At 41.6% G+C, this 17,850-nt stretch overlaps 2 protein-coding genes across 2 annotated transcripts in view; both read left to right on the top strand.

Moving 5' to 3' along the window:
- Positions 1-17,850, top strand: part of LGALS8 (galectin 8) — an 811,943-nt gene that overhangs the window by 668,436 nt on the left and 125,657 nt on the right. The window lies entirely within an intron of this gene.
- Positions 13,759-17,850, top strand: part of EDARADD (EDAR associated via death domain) — a 67,310-nt gene continuing 63,218 nt past the window's right edge. Inside the window, exon 1 of the mRNA XM_049789021.1 lies at positions 13,759-13,792. Coding sequence (XP_049644978.1) covers positions 13,762-13,792 — 31 coding nt within the window. The 5' untranslated portion in view covers positions 13,759-13,761. The remainder of the gene's footprint in view (positions 13,793-17,850) is intronic.

Here is a 17,850-nt window from a genome sequence, read left to right as displayed (position 1 = left end):
TTATAAAAAGGCAAAAATAAATCATCTACAATGTTGGATTCTTAAAGTCAAGACAGTTTCTTCTGTGGGGCCCCTTTTTCTTATATCCCCTCCACTCTCACCATGTCATATGGTGGGCTTTGCTGACCCCTTTGTTCTTTGTCCTTAGTTTCAGGCTTTATATTTGTTCCAGGCTGTTATCCATTTTATCTCTCCATCCCACCAACCTCAGTCGTTGTTCTACATTCTAGGCTACAAAGCACAGGGGACCAAGCTGTTTTATGTCAATGTTATCAATTTCAGTTGGCCATTGGTCACTCTTGGTTTGCCTTTGCCTCCTAAGAGCAAAAATAAAGCAAAATCTTCTCTAGTTGACTTCAGTTAGTTGGATTTCAGGTTTGAATAAATAGGGTTTATTTCTTTGAACAAATACTCTATTAAAATCTATAGCAAGCAAGGACAATGAAATCATGCAATTTGCTGTAACTTGGTTGGAACTAGAAGATATGTGGAGTGAAGTAAGCCAGAGAAGAAAGACAAACACAGGATTATCTCACTTACCTGTGGTGTATAGAATAATTGGATGAGGAAATGTAATGTAGTAAAGGGGGATGCCTAGATCACCCTTGACTCAGAGCCTAGGGTGGAGAAGGACAGAAAAGAAAAAAAAAACCAAGGTGGTAAGAAAGAAGATGAGAAAGTAAATGGGGGGACAAGGCTTGGGGCTTTGGCTTTACTGATGGAGTGGGAGAGTGGTCCAGTTGTACATCCAAAGCACAGCTCAACAACACTGACAACATGAGATCTAAGCTTTAATCACTGAACTTTGTAATGTGCCTGCCAAGGTGGCAGGCAGGGGATAGGGGCAGTGGGTAGGGGCAGGAAGTGATGGGGGAACAGGGGTTGGAGGCAATGGGGGGAGTGGAAGAGGATAGGGGTGATGGTGTGTGGGAGCACTGGTGATGGGAGCTGACATTGATGGTGTACTGATGTTAAAATATTATATGCCTAAAACTCAACTATCAAAACTTTTTAAACCACAGTTATTTACTTAAATTTAAAAAATTTAATTTGGAGCAAGAAAAAAATATATAATAATGTGCATTGAGAAGGGTCAGAGATAGTATAATGTGTAGAGCACTTGTCTTGCACACAACTGACCCTGTATCAATTCCAAGAACCCCATAAGGTCCCCTGGAACTCTCAGAAGAGATTCCTGAGCAAAGTGAGGAATAAGCCCTGAGCACCACTGAGTATAACCCAACACTCCTTCTCCTACCCCCACCCAAATAGAATATTCATTAAGAAATCCATTAATAATTTCATTAGAATATTCATTAAGAAAGCAGCTGTTAATGGTGCTGGGGACTTGGTTCTGAAATTAAAGTGCTCTCAAGGACTAAAGAGATAGCTCAAATATATTCAGTCATCTTTTTTCCATTTCTTTTTTTCCTCTCCACTTTCATTGGAACTTTTATATCCCATCACCATATGGAACTCTGGTTTTAGCAATACATCAAACTGAGAATTGCCTACACTTTCTATTTCCCTTTTGAGAAACAAAAACAAGTTGTTCTTACCTTATGTGTTTTAATAAGTAATTAATTCAAAGCAAAGTGAGAGGAGTGAGTAAGAGTGACTTAATTTCCTATAAATAGAAGGGTATTGCATAATATAGGGATTAAATACTTTCCTTCTGTGTGGCCAACTGGGTTAGCTCCCTGGCACCATATATCATTCCCCAAGTACAGTAAGGAGTGATCCCTGAAAATAGAACCAAGAATAAACCCAACTCAGGGTTGAAAAGTAGGTAAAAAAAAAAAAAGAAAAGTAGGTAAAACAGGGAGGGTTCTCACCTTACATGTGGCCAACCTGGGTTCAATCCCTGCTATCCCTATGGCCCCATAAGCATCTCAGGTGTGATTCCTTGGTACAGAGCCATGAGTAACCCCTGAGCACTACCAGGTGTGCTCCAAACAAACAAAATACAAAACAAAAAGACATTCAAGGAGTGAAAACAGAACACATCAGATTCACAAAAATTAATTCATAAATATAAATACACACAGGATGGAGCACAGTGGTAAGGAGTTTGCTTTGCATGTGACCAACACAGGATGGACCCTGATTCAAATCCCAGCATCCCATATGGTCCCTGAGCCTTCCAGGAGCAACTTCTGAGCACAGAGCCAGTAGTAATCCCTGAGCATTGCCAGGTGTGATACAAAAACAAAAACAACAACAACAAAACAAACAAAAATATGTATGTACACCTATTTCACTATTTACAGTAACCAAGAGTTGGAAGTGTTCAATAATCCCACATGTCCAGCATCAGATGGATGAATAAAGATATATATGCACAAGGGAATACTACTCAGTTCCAAGAAAGAAAATTAAGCATTCTACAACTGGGGAAGAACTGTAGGGTGTCATGCTAAATGAAGTGAGTCTGAACAAAAAAGACAAAATTTGGACAATCTCTCTCATATTTGGAGTATAAAGAAACAAAACTAGGTAACAAATAATGGTCAAGAAAAGATTTGACAGAAGGCCTCACTTTGCTCCCTGCCTGGTTTCCTGATTTCCAGTATGAGGCATCCAAGAAAGGCCCCAGTGAACATAATCTCTTCAGGGCTCATCACAAGATAGGCTGTCGCTGCCCACAAAGGGCCAGAGGAAAGCAGCTGCTTTGCTTCACTTTGCTTCATGGTGCATGTGCATCTTGTAGCCCACGAACCCCACCACAACACATAGTAAAAACCACACTACAAGTATGTCAGTGGGGAAATAATGCAGGACAACACCATACATCTCTATGAAGATGCATGCTCTGATGACCTGAAAATTACCAACCAGCTAGTTAGTCTCTCAGATAAGGAGTTTAGAGTAGAAATATGGAGGATGCCCATAGAACTAAAGAAAGCATAACTTGAGTTGAATGAACCACAAAGTCAGAAATCAGAAAACTCCAAACTGAAATAATAGGTCTAAAAAACTCAATATATGAAATGAAAACCTCAGTGGAAAACCTCTCCAACAGAGTAACAGCAGCTGAGGACAGAATCAGTGTCCTGGAAGATGAAATGCAAAACAACTCTCTACAACAGAAGAGATTGGAAAAGAAAATTAAAGCAAATGATCAGACAATGGGAAAAATTCTCCAAGTATGTGAACAGATGAAAACAAAAGTCTGTGATAAACTGAACAGAAACAACATAAGAATCATTGACACAGGAAGAATCAGAGACCCAGGAAGAAAATCCCCAGGAAGAATCAGCAGTCAAGGACATCATTAAAGAGAAACTCCCAGAGCTAAGGATTGCATGCAACCAAATCCTGCACGCCCGAAGAGTACCAGCTAAAAGATACCTGGAGAAAAGCACCCCAACATCCTAATCACAATGATGAATCCCACAGATAGGGATAGAATACAGCAAGATCAGAAAGGGAAATTACATTCAAAGGAGAATCCTGAAGATTTACAGCAGACCTTTCACAAGAAACCCTCAAGGCCAGAAGGCAGTGGTGGGATATAGCAACAAAACTCAATCAAACTCAATCAAATGAATGCTTCGTCTAAAACACTGCACCCAGTTAGACTCACTTCTAGGTTTGAAGGAACAATACATATCTTCACAGATAAACAGAAGCTCAGAAACTTTACAGACTCAAAACCAGCCTTAAAAGATAAACTGAGGGCCGGGCGGTGGCGCTAAAGGTAAGGTGCCTGCCTTGCCTGCGCTAGCCTTGGACGGACCGCGGTTCGATCCCCCGGTGTCCCATATGGTCCCCCAAGCCAGGAGCAACTTCTGAGCACATAGCCAGGAGTAACCCCTGAGCATTACCGGGTGTGGCCCAAAAACCAAAAAAAAAAAAAGATAAACTGAAAGGTCTACTTTAAGACAAGACAGACCAAATGACACACCAAACTGCTACACAAAGATGGCACTAAGTCCCATGATAATTATCTCTCTCAACATTCATGAGCTAAATGCACCTGTTAAGAGACACAGAGTGGCAAAAAGAATAAAAAAAATGAATCTGGGGCCGGTGAGGTGGCACTAGAGGTAAGGTGTCTGCCTTGCAAGCACTAGCCAAGGAAGGACCGCGGTTCAATCCCCCAGCGTCCCATATGGTCCCCCCAAGCCAGGGGCAATTTCTGAGTGCTTAGCCAGGAGTAACCCTGAGCATCAAATGAGTGTGGCCCAAAAAAACAAACAAAACAAAAAAAAAAAAAAGAATCCAACATTCCACTGCCTACAAGAAACACATCTGAATAGTCAGAACAAACATAGACTCAAAATCAATAGTTGGAGGAAAATCATCCAAGCAAACAACAAAAAAGCTGGAGTGGCCATATTAATATCAGATGACATAAACTTTAGACTCAGAAAAGTTATAAAGGACAAAGATGGACATTTCCTAATAATCAAGGGGTATGTATAACAGGAAGAAATCATACTCCTAAACATAGATGCACCCAATGAGTCACCAGCAAAATATTAATACAATTGTTGACAAATCTGAAAGAAGATATCAATAGCAACACAATAGTAGTGGGAAACCTCAACACTGCCCTGTTACCCCCTGATAGGTCAACCAGGCTGAAACCCAACAAGAATAGATTAGCTATGAAAACAGAAATGGAGGAAAGTGGCCCAGTAGATATAGTTAGGGCACTCCATCCCCAGAAAACTGAATACACATTCTTCTCTAATCCACATGGGTCATTCTCCAGAATAGACCACATGCTGGCCCATAAAACATACATCCATAAAATCAAGAGGATAGAAATCGTGCAGACTACCTTTTCAAATTACAAAATACTGAAATTAGAAGTTAACTACAAAGGGACACAGAATGAAAACTTTAACATCTAGAAATTAAACAGTGCACTACTGAACAACCAGTGGTCAGAGATGAAATCAAAGAGGAAATCAAAACATTCCTAGAAACAAATGCCAATGAAAACACAAATTATCAGAATTTATGGGACACAGCAAAAGCCGCACTAAGAGGAATTTTTATAGCTTTTCAAGCATACATCAGGAAGGAATAGGGGTCTACATAAATAGCTTAATGACACAGCTTGTAAAATTTAAAAATGATCAACAAAATGAACCCAAAATAAGTAGGCAGAAGGAAATAGCAAAGCTTAAAGCAGAAATTAATGAAGTGGAAATCCAAAAAACAATTCAAAAAAATTTAAAAAAGCAAAAGTTACTTCTTTGAAAAAATCAACAAGATTGATAAACCACTAGCAAAAATCACAAAGAAATAGAGAGAGAAACTTAAGAAACTGGATTAGAAATGAAAAGAGAGAGGTCACTATAGATACTACAGGTATAGACACTACAGAGATCCAAAAGGCAATCAGAGACAACTTTGAGAAACTCTATGCCACAAAACATGAGAACCTGGCAGAAATGGATAAATTCTTGGTCTCTTATAATCTTCCACAGTTGAATCATAACGATCTAGCATATCTAAACAGTCCCATCACTATTGAGGAAATTAAAATGATAATCAAAAGTCTTCCAAAAAAACCAAAGCCTCTGCCCAGATGGGTTCACTAACGAATTCTTACTAACCTTTCAAGAGGAAATACTACCAATCCTTTTTAGGTTCTTTTAGGAAATTGAAGAAACAGAAATACCCTCCCACCCCACCCCCCAAATAAAGAAAAAACTCTGAATGATACACTTAAAAATTTTTTTTGTTTGTTTGTTTGGGTCACACCCAGCAGCGCTCAGGGGTTACTCCAGGCTCTATGCTCAGAAATCACTCCTGGCAGGCTCGGGGGACCATATGGGATGCCAGGATTCAAACCAATGACCTTCTGCATGAAAGGCAAATGCCTTACCTCTATGCTATCTCTCCAGCCCAGACACTTAAAAAATTTTAATGTAGTAAATTCAGCACAAAATGTATCATTTTGAAGTTTACAACTCAGTAACACTTAACATATCTTCAAAGTTTACTGATTCTGTAGCTTGGATAAGAATTTTTTTTTTTTTTTTTGGTTTTTGGGTCACACCCATCGGTGCTCAGGGGTTACTCCTGGCTGTCTGCTCAGAAATAACTCCTGGCAGGCACGGGGGACCATATGGGACACCGGGATTCGAACCAACCACCTTTGGTCCTGGATCGGCTGCTTGCAAGGCAAACGCCGCTGTGCTATCTCTCTGGGCCCTTGAATAAGAATTTTATTGCCTTTCAATAGTTGAATAACATTCCTTCAGATGTACATACACTTTACTTTGTTTATTACTCATTGATAGGCCTGGGGGCTCCTTCTACCCCTTTATTATTGTGAATAACATCACCATGGACAGAGACATTCAAACGTTTATTTGAGATACTTAATTAAATTAATTTAGGTTTATCCACACAAAAGTAAAAAAAAGAAAAAGAAAAAAGAAAAACAAACTCCGAGAGACTACCAGACAAACTAAGAAAAACAATGGGGTTTGTGTGTGTGATTAAGAAGGACCTAGGCCAGTTAGTGGTATAATGCAATAGCATCGTAAGTTTATTGATATCATTATAAAACATAAGACCTCGAGAAAAAATGGAAAAGTATTTGAAAAATATCATGCTTGAACATATACACCAAAATATTGTGCTTGTCAAACAGGTTTTGTAAGCAAAAATGACAATACTTATTTAAGCTTTTTATTCCTTGTAACATTTTGAAATACAACTTTTCCTGCACATTTGCAAACCTACAAAGCAATCAGTTTCTGTGAAACAAGGAAGCCTTTAAAAGGCTACATAAAGAACTGTTAAATTGTTCACATATGAATTTCCTTTAAACTTGGGCAAGGATAGAAGTTCATCTCTGCGATAAATTACAGTGTTTTGTAAAGATTAAATGGTTTCTCAGTCTGCATTTTCCCCTTGCTCTGTTCTATCCTACACACAGCTGCCAGACTAATCCTCCAAAAACACCAATTTTCATATGCCACTTAAAAAAAAACTAGCTTTCTGATTTCCTGTTGCCTGAAAAATAATTTAAAATGTGTGTGTGTGATTTTAATTTAAAATGCCATTCAGGCTCTTTGGGACCAACCTTCCTAAACATTCCTCCTGTTCATTTTTTCTATCATGTGAAAGCTGTGTGATCTTGCACTAATTACTTCACAGCCCATCTCCTGCTTGTAGCAGCAAAAGTTTTTCACACTAAGATCACTGGCTTCTACAGTACTGTTCTGAAAGGTCTTATTGCTGGGTCACATGGCAGTCACAGAGTCCAGAGTCAAGGGTGATGTTGCCACCTCCTAATATAATGGCCTGAGAATGAGAATAGTGAGTCTCCAGAAAAATTTAGGATTTTGTTTTATGAGAAGCTAGATGCCAAGACAAGAGAGATCTACTGTCACTGCCTTAACACACTCTGAACAAGATCTAACTAGTGTTATTCTTGTTAGATCTTGTCCAGAGACAAATGATCTTATTAACTATAATTTAGACCCCGTTCACCCATACAATTCCTCAAGGTCATATTAAGTCAACAAAGTGACTCTCCCATTCTAGACTATAGGAAGACTCCAGTACTACTAAATAACTATATTATCACAGTTCCAGCAACTTTTATATGGATCAAACTCTATCTGGTAACCTTTGCTAAGCTTACCTGTACATGATTCTGCCTTTTAAAAGAAAGAAGTATAAAATTTGATCATATAACTTTCTATTTAAAGTATATAAGTTTAAGTGACACCCACATTGGTATGCAATAAACAAAAGTAGAAGATTGAAAAATAAATAAAAATGATACTCATTTGAAGATAATTTCTGATAATCATCTTTGTGAAAAGTCCTCCCACTTAAGGCTATAAGTCATGAGTAACGTTCTCAGAATTTGCAAGAAAACTTCCAAGGCAAACTCAATCTTAGAGTATTTATCACTAAACCACTTAGTTTTCTATCTCAGTTCTTTCTTTCACACACACCTCCTTCCTATTTTAAACTACATACAGTAACATTATATTTGAAAATATTTCTTGACCATCAACTCTTAAGAATTAGAGATTACTGGTTGCCACATTTGAACTGAACCAGCTCCACAGACTTACTCTTTTTCTCGAACGAGATGTAAACCACACCATAAAAGATGATGGCTACACTGACCCATGGAGCACAAAGCAGGCCATCTCACGAGGAGAGGTTTGGCCAAGCACCCACCCCACTGAAGTCATGCTTGCTGTCTCTGTCATCTACAATCACCGTTTCCTCAATGATTTGCCTAAACATTTACCCTCTACAATTCTTTGAGGAAACGGTTCGACCCCCTGGCATCCTATATGGTCCCCCAAGCCAGGAACAATTTCTGAGCACATATCCAGGAGTAATCCGAGCATCACTGGGTGTGGCCGAAAAACAAACAAACAAAATAATATCTTTATTTAAGCACCATGATTACAAACATGTTTGTAGTTGGCTTTCAGTCATAAAATGAACAAGCCCCTTCACCAGTGCAACCTTCCTATCACCGATGCCCTCCAACTCCCTCCTCTTCCACCCCTGCCTGTATTTGAGACAGGCATACAACTTCTCTCACTAATTACCATTGTCATGATAGTTGTTAGTGTAGTTATTTCTCTAACTAACCAATATTTGTGATAAGCTTCAGATTGTGATAAGCTTATCTCTATTGTCTCTGGGTATTATTAAAATAATGTCTTTTTCCCCCCTTAAATCCCATAGATGAGTGAGACTATTTTGTGTCTACCTCTTTCCCTCTGACTTATTTCACTAAGCATAGTAGTTTCCATGTCCATCCATATATAGAAAAAAATCATGACTTCATCTCTCCTGATGGCTGCATAATATTCCTTTAAATATGTACTACAGTTTCATTAGCCATTCATCAGTTAAAGGACATCTGGGTTGTTTCCAGATTTTAGCTATTGTAAAAAAGCACTGGAATGAATATAGGTGTACAAAAGGCATTTTTGTATTCTTTTTTTGGGGGGAGCCACACCCAGTGACGCTCAGGGGTTACTCCTGGCTATGGACTCAGAAATTGCTTCTGGCTTGGGAGACCTATGGGACTCTGGGGGATTGAACCACAATCTGTCCTAGGTTAGAGCGTGTAAGGCAAACACCCTACCACTTGCACCACCACTCTGGCCCAGAAGGCATTTTTGTATTGTGTTTTTGTGTTCCTTGGGTATATCCCTAGGAGTGCATAGCTAGAGATTGATAAAGCACTGGCAAAATTCAGGGAGAGAAAAACATAAAAAACCAGATTAGAAATGAAAAGGGGGAGATCACTACAGATAATACAGAGACTCAAAGAGTAATCAGAGACTACTTTGAGACACTATATGTCACAAAACATGAGAACCTGGAAGAAATGGATAAATTCAGGGCTAGAGCAATAGCACAGTGGTAGGGCATTTGCCTTGCACACGGCTGATCCAGGATGAACCTTGGTTCTATCCCCAGCATCCCATAAAGTCCCCCAAGTCAGGAGCAATTTCTGAATGCATAGCAACAATTAATTCCTGAGCATCATTGGGTGTGGTACAAGACAAGGCTGCCCCTCTCACTACTCCTATTCAACATAGTGCTGGAAGTTCTTGCCATAGCAATTAGGCAAGAAAAAGATATCAAGGACATCCAGATAGGAAAGGAAGAAGTTAAGCTCACACTGTTTGTAGATGACATAATACTATATTTAGAAAACCCTACAAACTTTATCAAAAATATTTTAGAAACAATAAGTTCATATAGCAAAGTGGCAGGCTACAAAATTAACATGCAAAAATCAATGGCCTTCTTATACACAAATAATGACAGAGAAGAAATAGACAATAAAAAATCCCATTCACATTAGTGTCACACAAACTGAAATACCTTGGAGTCAAATTAACTAAAGAAATGAAGGACCTTACAAAGAAAACTTCAAAATCATACTTCAAGAAATAAAAGAGGACACAAGGAAATGAATACACATACCTTGTTCATGGATTGGCAGGATTAACATCTTAAAAATGGCAATACTCCCCAAAGCATTGTACAGATTTAATGCAATTCCTCTAAGGACATCCATGACATTCTTCAAAGAAGTGAATCAAACACTACTGAAATTCATTTGAAACAATAAACAACCACTAAAGCTAGAACAACCCTTAGGAAAAAGAAGATGGGAGGCATCACTTTCCCCAACTTTAAATTGTATCTCAAAGCAATAGACATTAAAACAGCATGGAATTGGAATAAAGACAGACCCTCAGATCAATGGAATAGACTTGAGTACTCAGAGAATGTTCTCCAGACATATAATCAATTAATCTTTGCTAAAGGGACAAGAAATGCAAAATGGAGCAAGGAAAGCCTCTTCAACAAGTGGGGTTGGGAGAACTGGTCGGACACATGCAAAAAAGTGAACTCAGGTCTCCATTTAACACCATGCACAAAGGTCAGATTCAAATGGATTAAAGACCTTGATATTAGACCCAAAACCGTAAGATATATAGAAGATGATGTAGGTAAAACACTCCATGAGATTAAAGGTATCTTCAAGGAGGAAACATCACTCTTCAAACAAGAGGAAGCAGAGATAAACAGATGGGACTATATTAAGCTAAGAAACTTTGCACTTCTAAGGAAATAGTGAATAGGATAGAAAGGCTACCCACAAACTGGGAGGAACTATTCACCCAATACCCATCAGATATGGGGCTAATATCTAAGTTATACAAGGTACTGACAGAACTTAACAAGAAAAAAATCATCAAACCTGCCATAAAATGGGGAGAAGAAATTTTTTCCTCCTCAAAGAAAAAATACAAATGGCCAAAAAAGCACATGGAAAAATGCTCCCCATCACTAATCATCTGGGAGATGTAAATCAAAACAAATATGAGATACCATTTCATGCCACAGAGACTGGCACACATCACAACGAACAAGCACAATCTCTGCTGATGGGAATGTGGAGAGAAAAGAACTCTCATTTACTGTTTGTGGGAATGCTGTCTAGGTCCAGCCTTTATGGAAAACAATATAGATAGATATTCCTTGAATCATTTTTTAAATAGCAACTGAAATGAAAGCAAGATACAATGTGATAGCAAATGGATTTTATAAGAATTCCATTTAAATAACTTATTTTCGGTCACAATTGTGGGGGGTGGTCACACCTGGTGGTGCTGAGATCAAACCCTAACTCTCTGTTCCACCACTTGAGTTACAGCCTGCTCCAAATTTTATACTTTGGGGTGGGGGAATTGGGCCACATCCATTGATGCTCAGGGGTTATTCCTGGCTATGTGCTCAGAAATCACCTTTGGAGTCCGGAGTCCGGTGGCACAGCAGTAAGGCGTTTGCCTTGCACATGTCTGACCTAGGACAGACCACAGTTTGATCCCCAGCATCCCATATGGTCCCCCAAGCCAGGAGCTATTTCTGAGTGCATAGCCAGGAGTAACCCCTAAGTGTCATAGGGTGTGGCCCCCCCCCCAAAAAAAAAAAAAGGAAATTACCCCTGGCTTGGGGGACCATATGGGACATCAGGGATCAAACCAAGGTCTGCCCTGGATCAGTTGCATGCAAAGCAAATGCCCTACCACTGCGCTATCGCTCTAACCCCCAAAATTATACTTTTTTAGAAATTGTATATAAACAAACAAAACAGACAAAAAGCACCCAAACAACTGTCTCATTTCCATTATCCCCTATAAGTTTCAAAGCACATGGGGGAAAATAAAGGTAATATTGAATTTTTCTTGCAATGCATATGAAAAGAGGGAAAAGGCAATGGAATGGGAGGATAATAACCTATATACATAGTTCCTTTCTTAAAAATAATTCACCCAATATACATTGCTGTCATCATCTTCTACTTGATATATAAAGCGAATGATCAAAGGATGAGTGATAGTCCAAGATTTGAAAAGTTTTTGAAAAGCTTTGCTTGAAGTTGTATTGCTAGCAAGATAGTCTCACTTGATATGTGGTTCTAGACTATGAACGTCAGAGCTAATTCTATCTGCATGAGACATACAGAAAGAACCACAAACCAAACCTCGCATGAACTGTCAGAGAAAATACCCTTTAAAAAAATTTCCCTTTCCATCAGAAGGCAAATACTATGTGAAAATTTATCCCCCCACCCACAAATTTCCCAGAACATTTTATCTAAATTATATTAAATTTTTTAGGTCTTTTTTTTTTTTTTTTTTTTTTTTACTGGATCTCTAGTTTCTTCCATGGCTTGTCCAAGAGAATAAAACTTTAATTTGGACAGTGAAATGGGCCTCAGCACTACTAAAAAGATGGGGAGAGACACAAAAGCAGCCCCACCTCACCCACAAGGTATGTAGACACTTGCTGCCATCTGGCATTTTCAGGGACTGTTTTTAGCCAGAGACTGCTCCTCTGAGTTAGCTGCTAACTGAGCCTTTTCTATTTTTCCATTCTTCTGAGTGAAGACAGGCTTATCTAAAAACACTTAGGGAATTCCTATTACATTTAAATTGCTTATGTCTGCTATATAATACATTTATGATTGATGGTAAGTTTAGTTGAAATGTAACAACTATATTCTTAGCAAACAATTGCATCCTGAGTTCATGCAATTGGAATGAAATCTCTTTTAAAATAAACTTCTTCTTTTTTCCCTTAAAGAACCAGGTCAATGAACCCCCTTCAGAACTGTTTTTATCTAGGGGGCCATTTGCCCTGCTCGTGGTGTTCCACCTCTGTTCTATCCCTGGCACCCCATGTGGTCCCCCAAGACTCTCAGGAATGATCCCTGAGCACCGCAGCCACAGTTCCAAAACAAACCGTGTGTGTGTGTGTGTGTGTGTGTGTGTGTGTGTGTGTGTGTGTGTGTGTGTGTGTGTGTGTGTGTGTATTCGTTTAATCTATAGTCTGTGTATGGGGGGGAGAGGATTCCCCCTCTTTGCACTCCCATTCGTGTAGCACTTACCCTGGCGGTTATGTACTAATACCAAAGGGGGGGAAAATACCAAAAAAGAAATTATTAGCGTGTGCCATCACGCAGAGGCATAAAGATCAAGAAATGGTTTAAATATCGGCTGCTCGCCGGCGGGCATCTCAGCCCAGGCCTGTGCGAGGAGACTTGGGTCCTATATTGGGGAGCAATAAGGGAACTGGGAAAGTAGCTGAAGTGGGCCTCGGGTTTTGGGGGGCAATGAGGTTGCATCGTTTGCTCCTTTTCTTTGAATTGGGAACAGAGTGGGCCACATGCTGCTGTTCTCAAGACTTACTCCTGGCTCCTGGGTCGCTTCGGCGAAGCATGTGGGGTGCCGGTAAGGTCTTGTGCAAGGCAAGAACCTGCCCAGCTGTATTATTTGAGCAACCAGGCAGCCGGCTTTGAAGAAAAGCGAATCCCTCCAGGGCTGCAAAGACGCGCGCTGCGCGGGGAGACGCAGAGAGAGGGCCCAGCGCGCGGGGCACCAAGGACACCCTCTTTGCTGGAGTCTTGGGGACCAGGGATCCCCTTCCCGGGGCTACAGTTCCAGCTCGCGCGCGGCACCCAGGGTCCCACCGCGCGCCTAGGGACAGAGGGTCCGAGGGCCATTGCAAAGAAGGGGCGGAAGTGAGCGCGAGGAAGGGTTGGGGAGACGGGGAGACGGGGAGGCCTGGAGGAGGAGCGGGGGGAGCGGGAGGAGCAGGAGGGGGCGGGAGGAAGGAGGAGCGCGCTCTCCCGGGGCGCAGGGCTCTGCTCGGGGCTCCTGCAGGACTCTCCGTCCCCGCCGTCCCTCTCCGCTTCCCACGCCGATCGGGCGCCCGCCTGCCCCCATGGCTGCTCCGGACGACCCTCGGCCCGCAGGTAAAGGGACTCACCTGGAGCGGGGACCGGGAGCGAGATCGCGGGGTGCCCTGTTGCACAACCACCGGTCCTCGGCGGTGCAGGACCCGGGTCCCTGCTAGGCAAGTCCGGGGACTCCTGCTGCGTCTCCGCCGGGAGCGCCCCAACACCCACCACGCAGCGCGGTCCCCCCGTCACCCCACTCGGGGCCGAGGCGCCTCCTTTCTGCACCCCTCGGCGGTCCTGGCCGCGTTTGTTCTGGATTCACAACTCTAGGTAGAAACAAATTCTCTGGACTCTGGCAGCTTAGAGTGGGGGTGTATGGGGAGGGGGTCAGTTTTCATAGTCTCCTCCTGGCACCCTCTTTCTCCTAGCTCCCAAACGGGGTTCCCGACTCCCTTTTTTCCTCATTGGGCTTTATTGCATTTAAGCTAAATAATGGCCCTTCTAGCTATTTCCTAAACCAGTGTTTACAGTGCCAAGAGGCCCTTCCCATCTTCTTTCTGTTAGAAGAAGTGAGTCTTGATTTTTAAAGTGACTGATTTTAAGTGAGTCTTGATTTTAAAATTGTGCTTTGCTTAAACCTAAGCCCCAGATCTGATTTTTTTCCTCCTCGATCTCCAGTTTGAGTTTAAAAGCCTCTGCCTATTTTATTTAGAATTTTTATCCCCGCTTTTCCAAACTTAAACCTGACCTCAGCACAGGTTCCTGGAACATAGGTTGAAAGACACAGACCGCCTGCTTGCTAGCAGTCATGGTTTTAGTTCGTTTGGGAATTACTTGAGAGAAGGTTTTCCTTTCCTTTCCTTTCCTTTCCTTTCCTGTCTTCTCCCTTCTCTCTCTCTCTCTCTCTCTCTCTCTCTCTCTCTCTCTCTCTCTCTCTCTCTCCCTCTCTCTCTCTCTCCCTCCCTCCCTCTCTCTCTCTCTCCCTCCCTCTCTCTCTCTCTCTCTCTCTCTCTCTCTCTCTCTCTCTCTCTCTCTCTCTCTCTCTCTCTCTCTCTCTCTCGTCCACTTTTTAGTGTTTAACCACTCCCAAAGGTCTTACTCCTGGTTCTGTCCTCAGGGAACACTTCTAGTGAAGTTCTAGTGATGCCAGTGATCCAAATTGGGCTCAATTGCAAAGGAAACACCTTACGTGCAATACTATTTTTCTGGTCTCCATTGCCTGTGATTTCCAAAGCAAATCCTAAATTATTCATTAAATAGGGAATGGTAAGCGTTTTCTCAACGGGCTATGGAAAATAAGTTGAGGATAAGTGTAAAATAGGTTTGTGTCCCCAAAATTAGTGATACCAAAAGGGAAATTCTAATAGCAGCACATTTTGTTAGCAGTCTCCTGAGTTCATAATGTAATGAGGCGGCCAGGGCTGCTAATATTATTTTAAATAACAGGATGGAGCTTAACCCAGGAACTATAGATGCTCACAGCCTGAGTCAAACAGGCAATTTGGATCAAAGGGACTTGTAATACTCAGCACGTATGATAAAATGAGATCCGAGGCTGTATTAGAGGGGCTCCTGCAGAAGGAATGATCTCTTTGGCTTTAAGATCCAGGATGGAAGGTGGTGTGAATCTCGGTGTCCCTTATGGTCCCCCAAGCCAGGAGCGATTTCTGAGTGTGTAGTCAGGAGTAACCCCTGAGCACTGCCAGGACCCAAAAACCAAGAAAAAAAATAGTGAGGCTGAACAACCTTGTAGGAGAAATTGTTTTGCCTTTTGACAAAGGCAGGACTTCTAAGTAGTGATTGTAAGTAGCACTTTCTTAATCCCTTGAAGAGATGCTGAGGAATATTTTCAGGCATCTGAAGGTTGCCCTCCTGCCCTTACACATTCTGGTGTTTCGTGTGTGTGTGTGTGTGTGTGTGTGTGTGTGTGTGTGTGTGTGTGTGTGTCATACCCAGCGATACTCAGGGGACCATATTTGATATCTGAATCAAACCTGGGCCATCTGCAATGCAAATATCCTACCCACTGTGTAAGCAGTCTGGCCCCCATTTATGCATTCTGGATTCCTAGCAATGAACAATGTTTAAGTCCAACTTGCAAATGTTTTCCTTTTATAACACTGCCATTTAGCTCTTTATCTCTGGATCCATTTCCCTAGTCCTTCCATCATATGCACTTGCTAAATTGAGTGTTTCACTGCATCCCAATAAAGTTGCCGCTCTCTTAGCTGAGTTTCCTAACTTCAACTGCAATGGGTGCTTTCATATCCACTCTTGCCTTATTTCTTCTTGCTCACCAAAAGGTGGCCAAAGTGGACTTCTGAAAACATATCAGAAGCTGCATTCCTCCATATAAAAACCTGCACTGGCTTTTCTCCAAATCCTTCCTCTTCCCACGGTTTCCACCTGTGCATCCAGATCTACCTGCTCTGCCCCACCCCTAGTCCACAGCCACACTTTCTCCTGGTTCCTTGAGCCTTGAAGTCCTGCCTCCCAGAACAAGGCACAACTTGTTCTACCACTGGAAGCTTTCCTAAGTCTCATCCCCTGCTCTTTAACTCTCCCTTTTCTAATTTCAGCTCAAAATCTAAAGGGTCAGGAGATAATACAGTGGTTAAGGTGCCTGCCTGGCATGTGTTCAATCTGGGCTCAATGTTCAGCACCATATAGTCCCTCAAGTATCACCAGGTGTTCCCCAGAAGTCTCTAACATCGCTGTGTGTGGTCTAAAGTATCCCTAGTACAGCAAGGGCCAAGTAGCGTCTCATTTTTGTGCCTTTACACTTGAACAAGGCCAAGAACTGTCAAAGGAGTCTCTAGATCTCGAGAACTACTAGGAAGTTTCTTAGCCAAAATATCATTTTTTAGGCCAAGAACACTTAGCTCAAGTGTTAAAAAGTCCTGTTTGGGCCCAGAGAGATAGCAGAGCGGCGTTTGCCTTGCAAGCAGCCGATCCAGGACCTAAGGTGGTTGGTTCGAATCCTGGTGTCCCATATGGTCCCCCGTGCCTGCCAGGAGCTATTTCTGAGCAGATAGCCAGGAGTAACCCCTGAGCACCGCTGGGTGTGGCCCAAAAACAACAACAACAACAACAACAAAAAGTTCTGTTTGTCTTCTTCGAGGCTCTGGTTTTGTTCCCCAGGTTCATTTACCCACACACACACACCTCCCAGCACTGCTAGGAGTGACAGTAGTGACCTCTGAGAATCACATTGTCCTAGCACTGGTACACGAACTAGTGGATAATTGTATTATGCACCCTGAGCACTGCTAGGGTTGACCCTATTTAAAAAAGAGTATAGAAACTGTGAAAGACTTGTAATTCATATCCCCCCCCCCCCAGAGTATAGCTACAGCACTATGTTATTTACTCTGAGCACATCCTGTACCTTTCCTTGCCAGCTCTTGCTAACATTTCTATGATCATTCATCAGCATCTCATACCCCCCATTAGACTTTACACTCTTAGATCATTTCTCAACTCATTCTTTGTTCCCTTACTCTCAAATCCAGTTTCTCAAACATAGTCAGATCTGGCTAATTAGAAGAAAAAATATAGAACAAATGCTTCAAACTGCGGAGGGCAAAACGTCTCATAATAATGTCACAGAAACTTGGGGCCAGAGAGATAGAATGGAGGTAAGCTGTTTGCCTTGCTTGCAGAAGGTCGGTGGTTCAAATCCCAGCATCCCATATGTCCCCCGAGCCTGCCAAGAGCAATTTCTGAGCATAGAGCCAGGAGTAACCCCTGAGCACTGCTGGGTGTGACCCAAAAACCAAAATAATAATAATAATAATAATAATAATAATAATAATAATAATGTCATAGAAACTTATTCATCTGATGAGAATGGTAACTGAGATAGTTATAAATCCACATGCAATAAGTATATATGTATTAGTATGATGCTACCATGAATCTAATTTCAAGAATAATGTTATACTAAGGTCTAGGGCCATCTGCCCACCTCACAACCCTAGTAGTAATGAGAGCAGAAACCTGGACCAAAGAGGCACAACTTCTGGAATGGCCCTTGGTTGGAAAGCTACCATCCTGTAATCAACCCCCAATCACCAGAGGTTGTGGCTTTCTTCCCTGCCTCACTACTTCTGTTTTTCCCCCCTCACTTCCAC

Source organism: Suncus etruscus, chromosome 15, assembly GCF_024139225.1.
Source record: "Suncus etruscus isolate mSunEtr1 chromosome 15, mSunEtr1.pri.cur, whole genome shotgun sequence".
NCBI classification, from domain to species: Eukaryota; Metazoa; Chordata; class Mammalia; order Eulipotyphla; family Soricidae; genus Suncus; species Suncus etruscus.
Note: the sequence above shows the minus strand (reverse complement) of the source record. Positions and strands in the feature narration are given on the sequence as shown.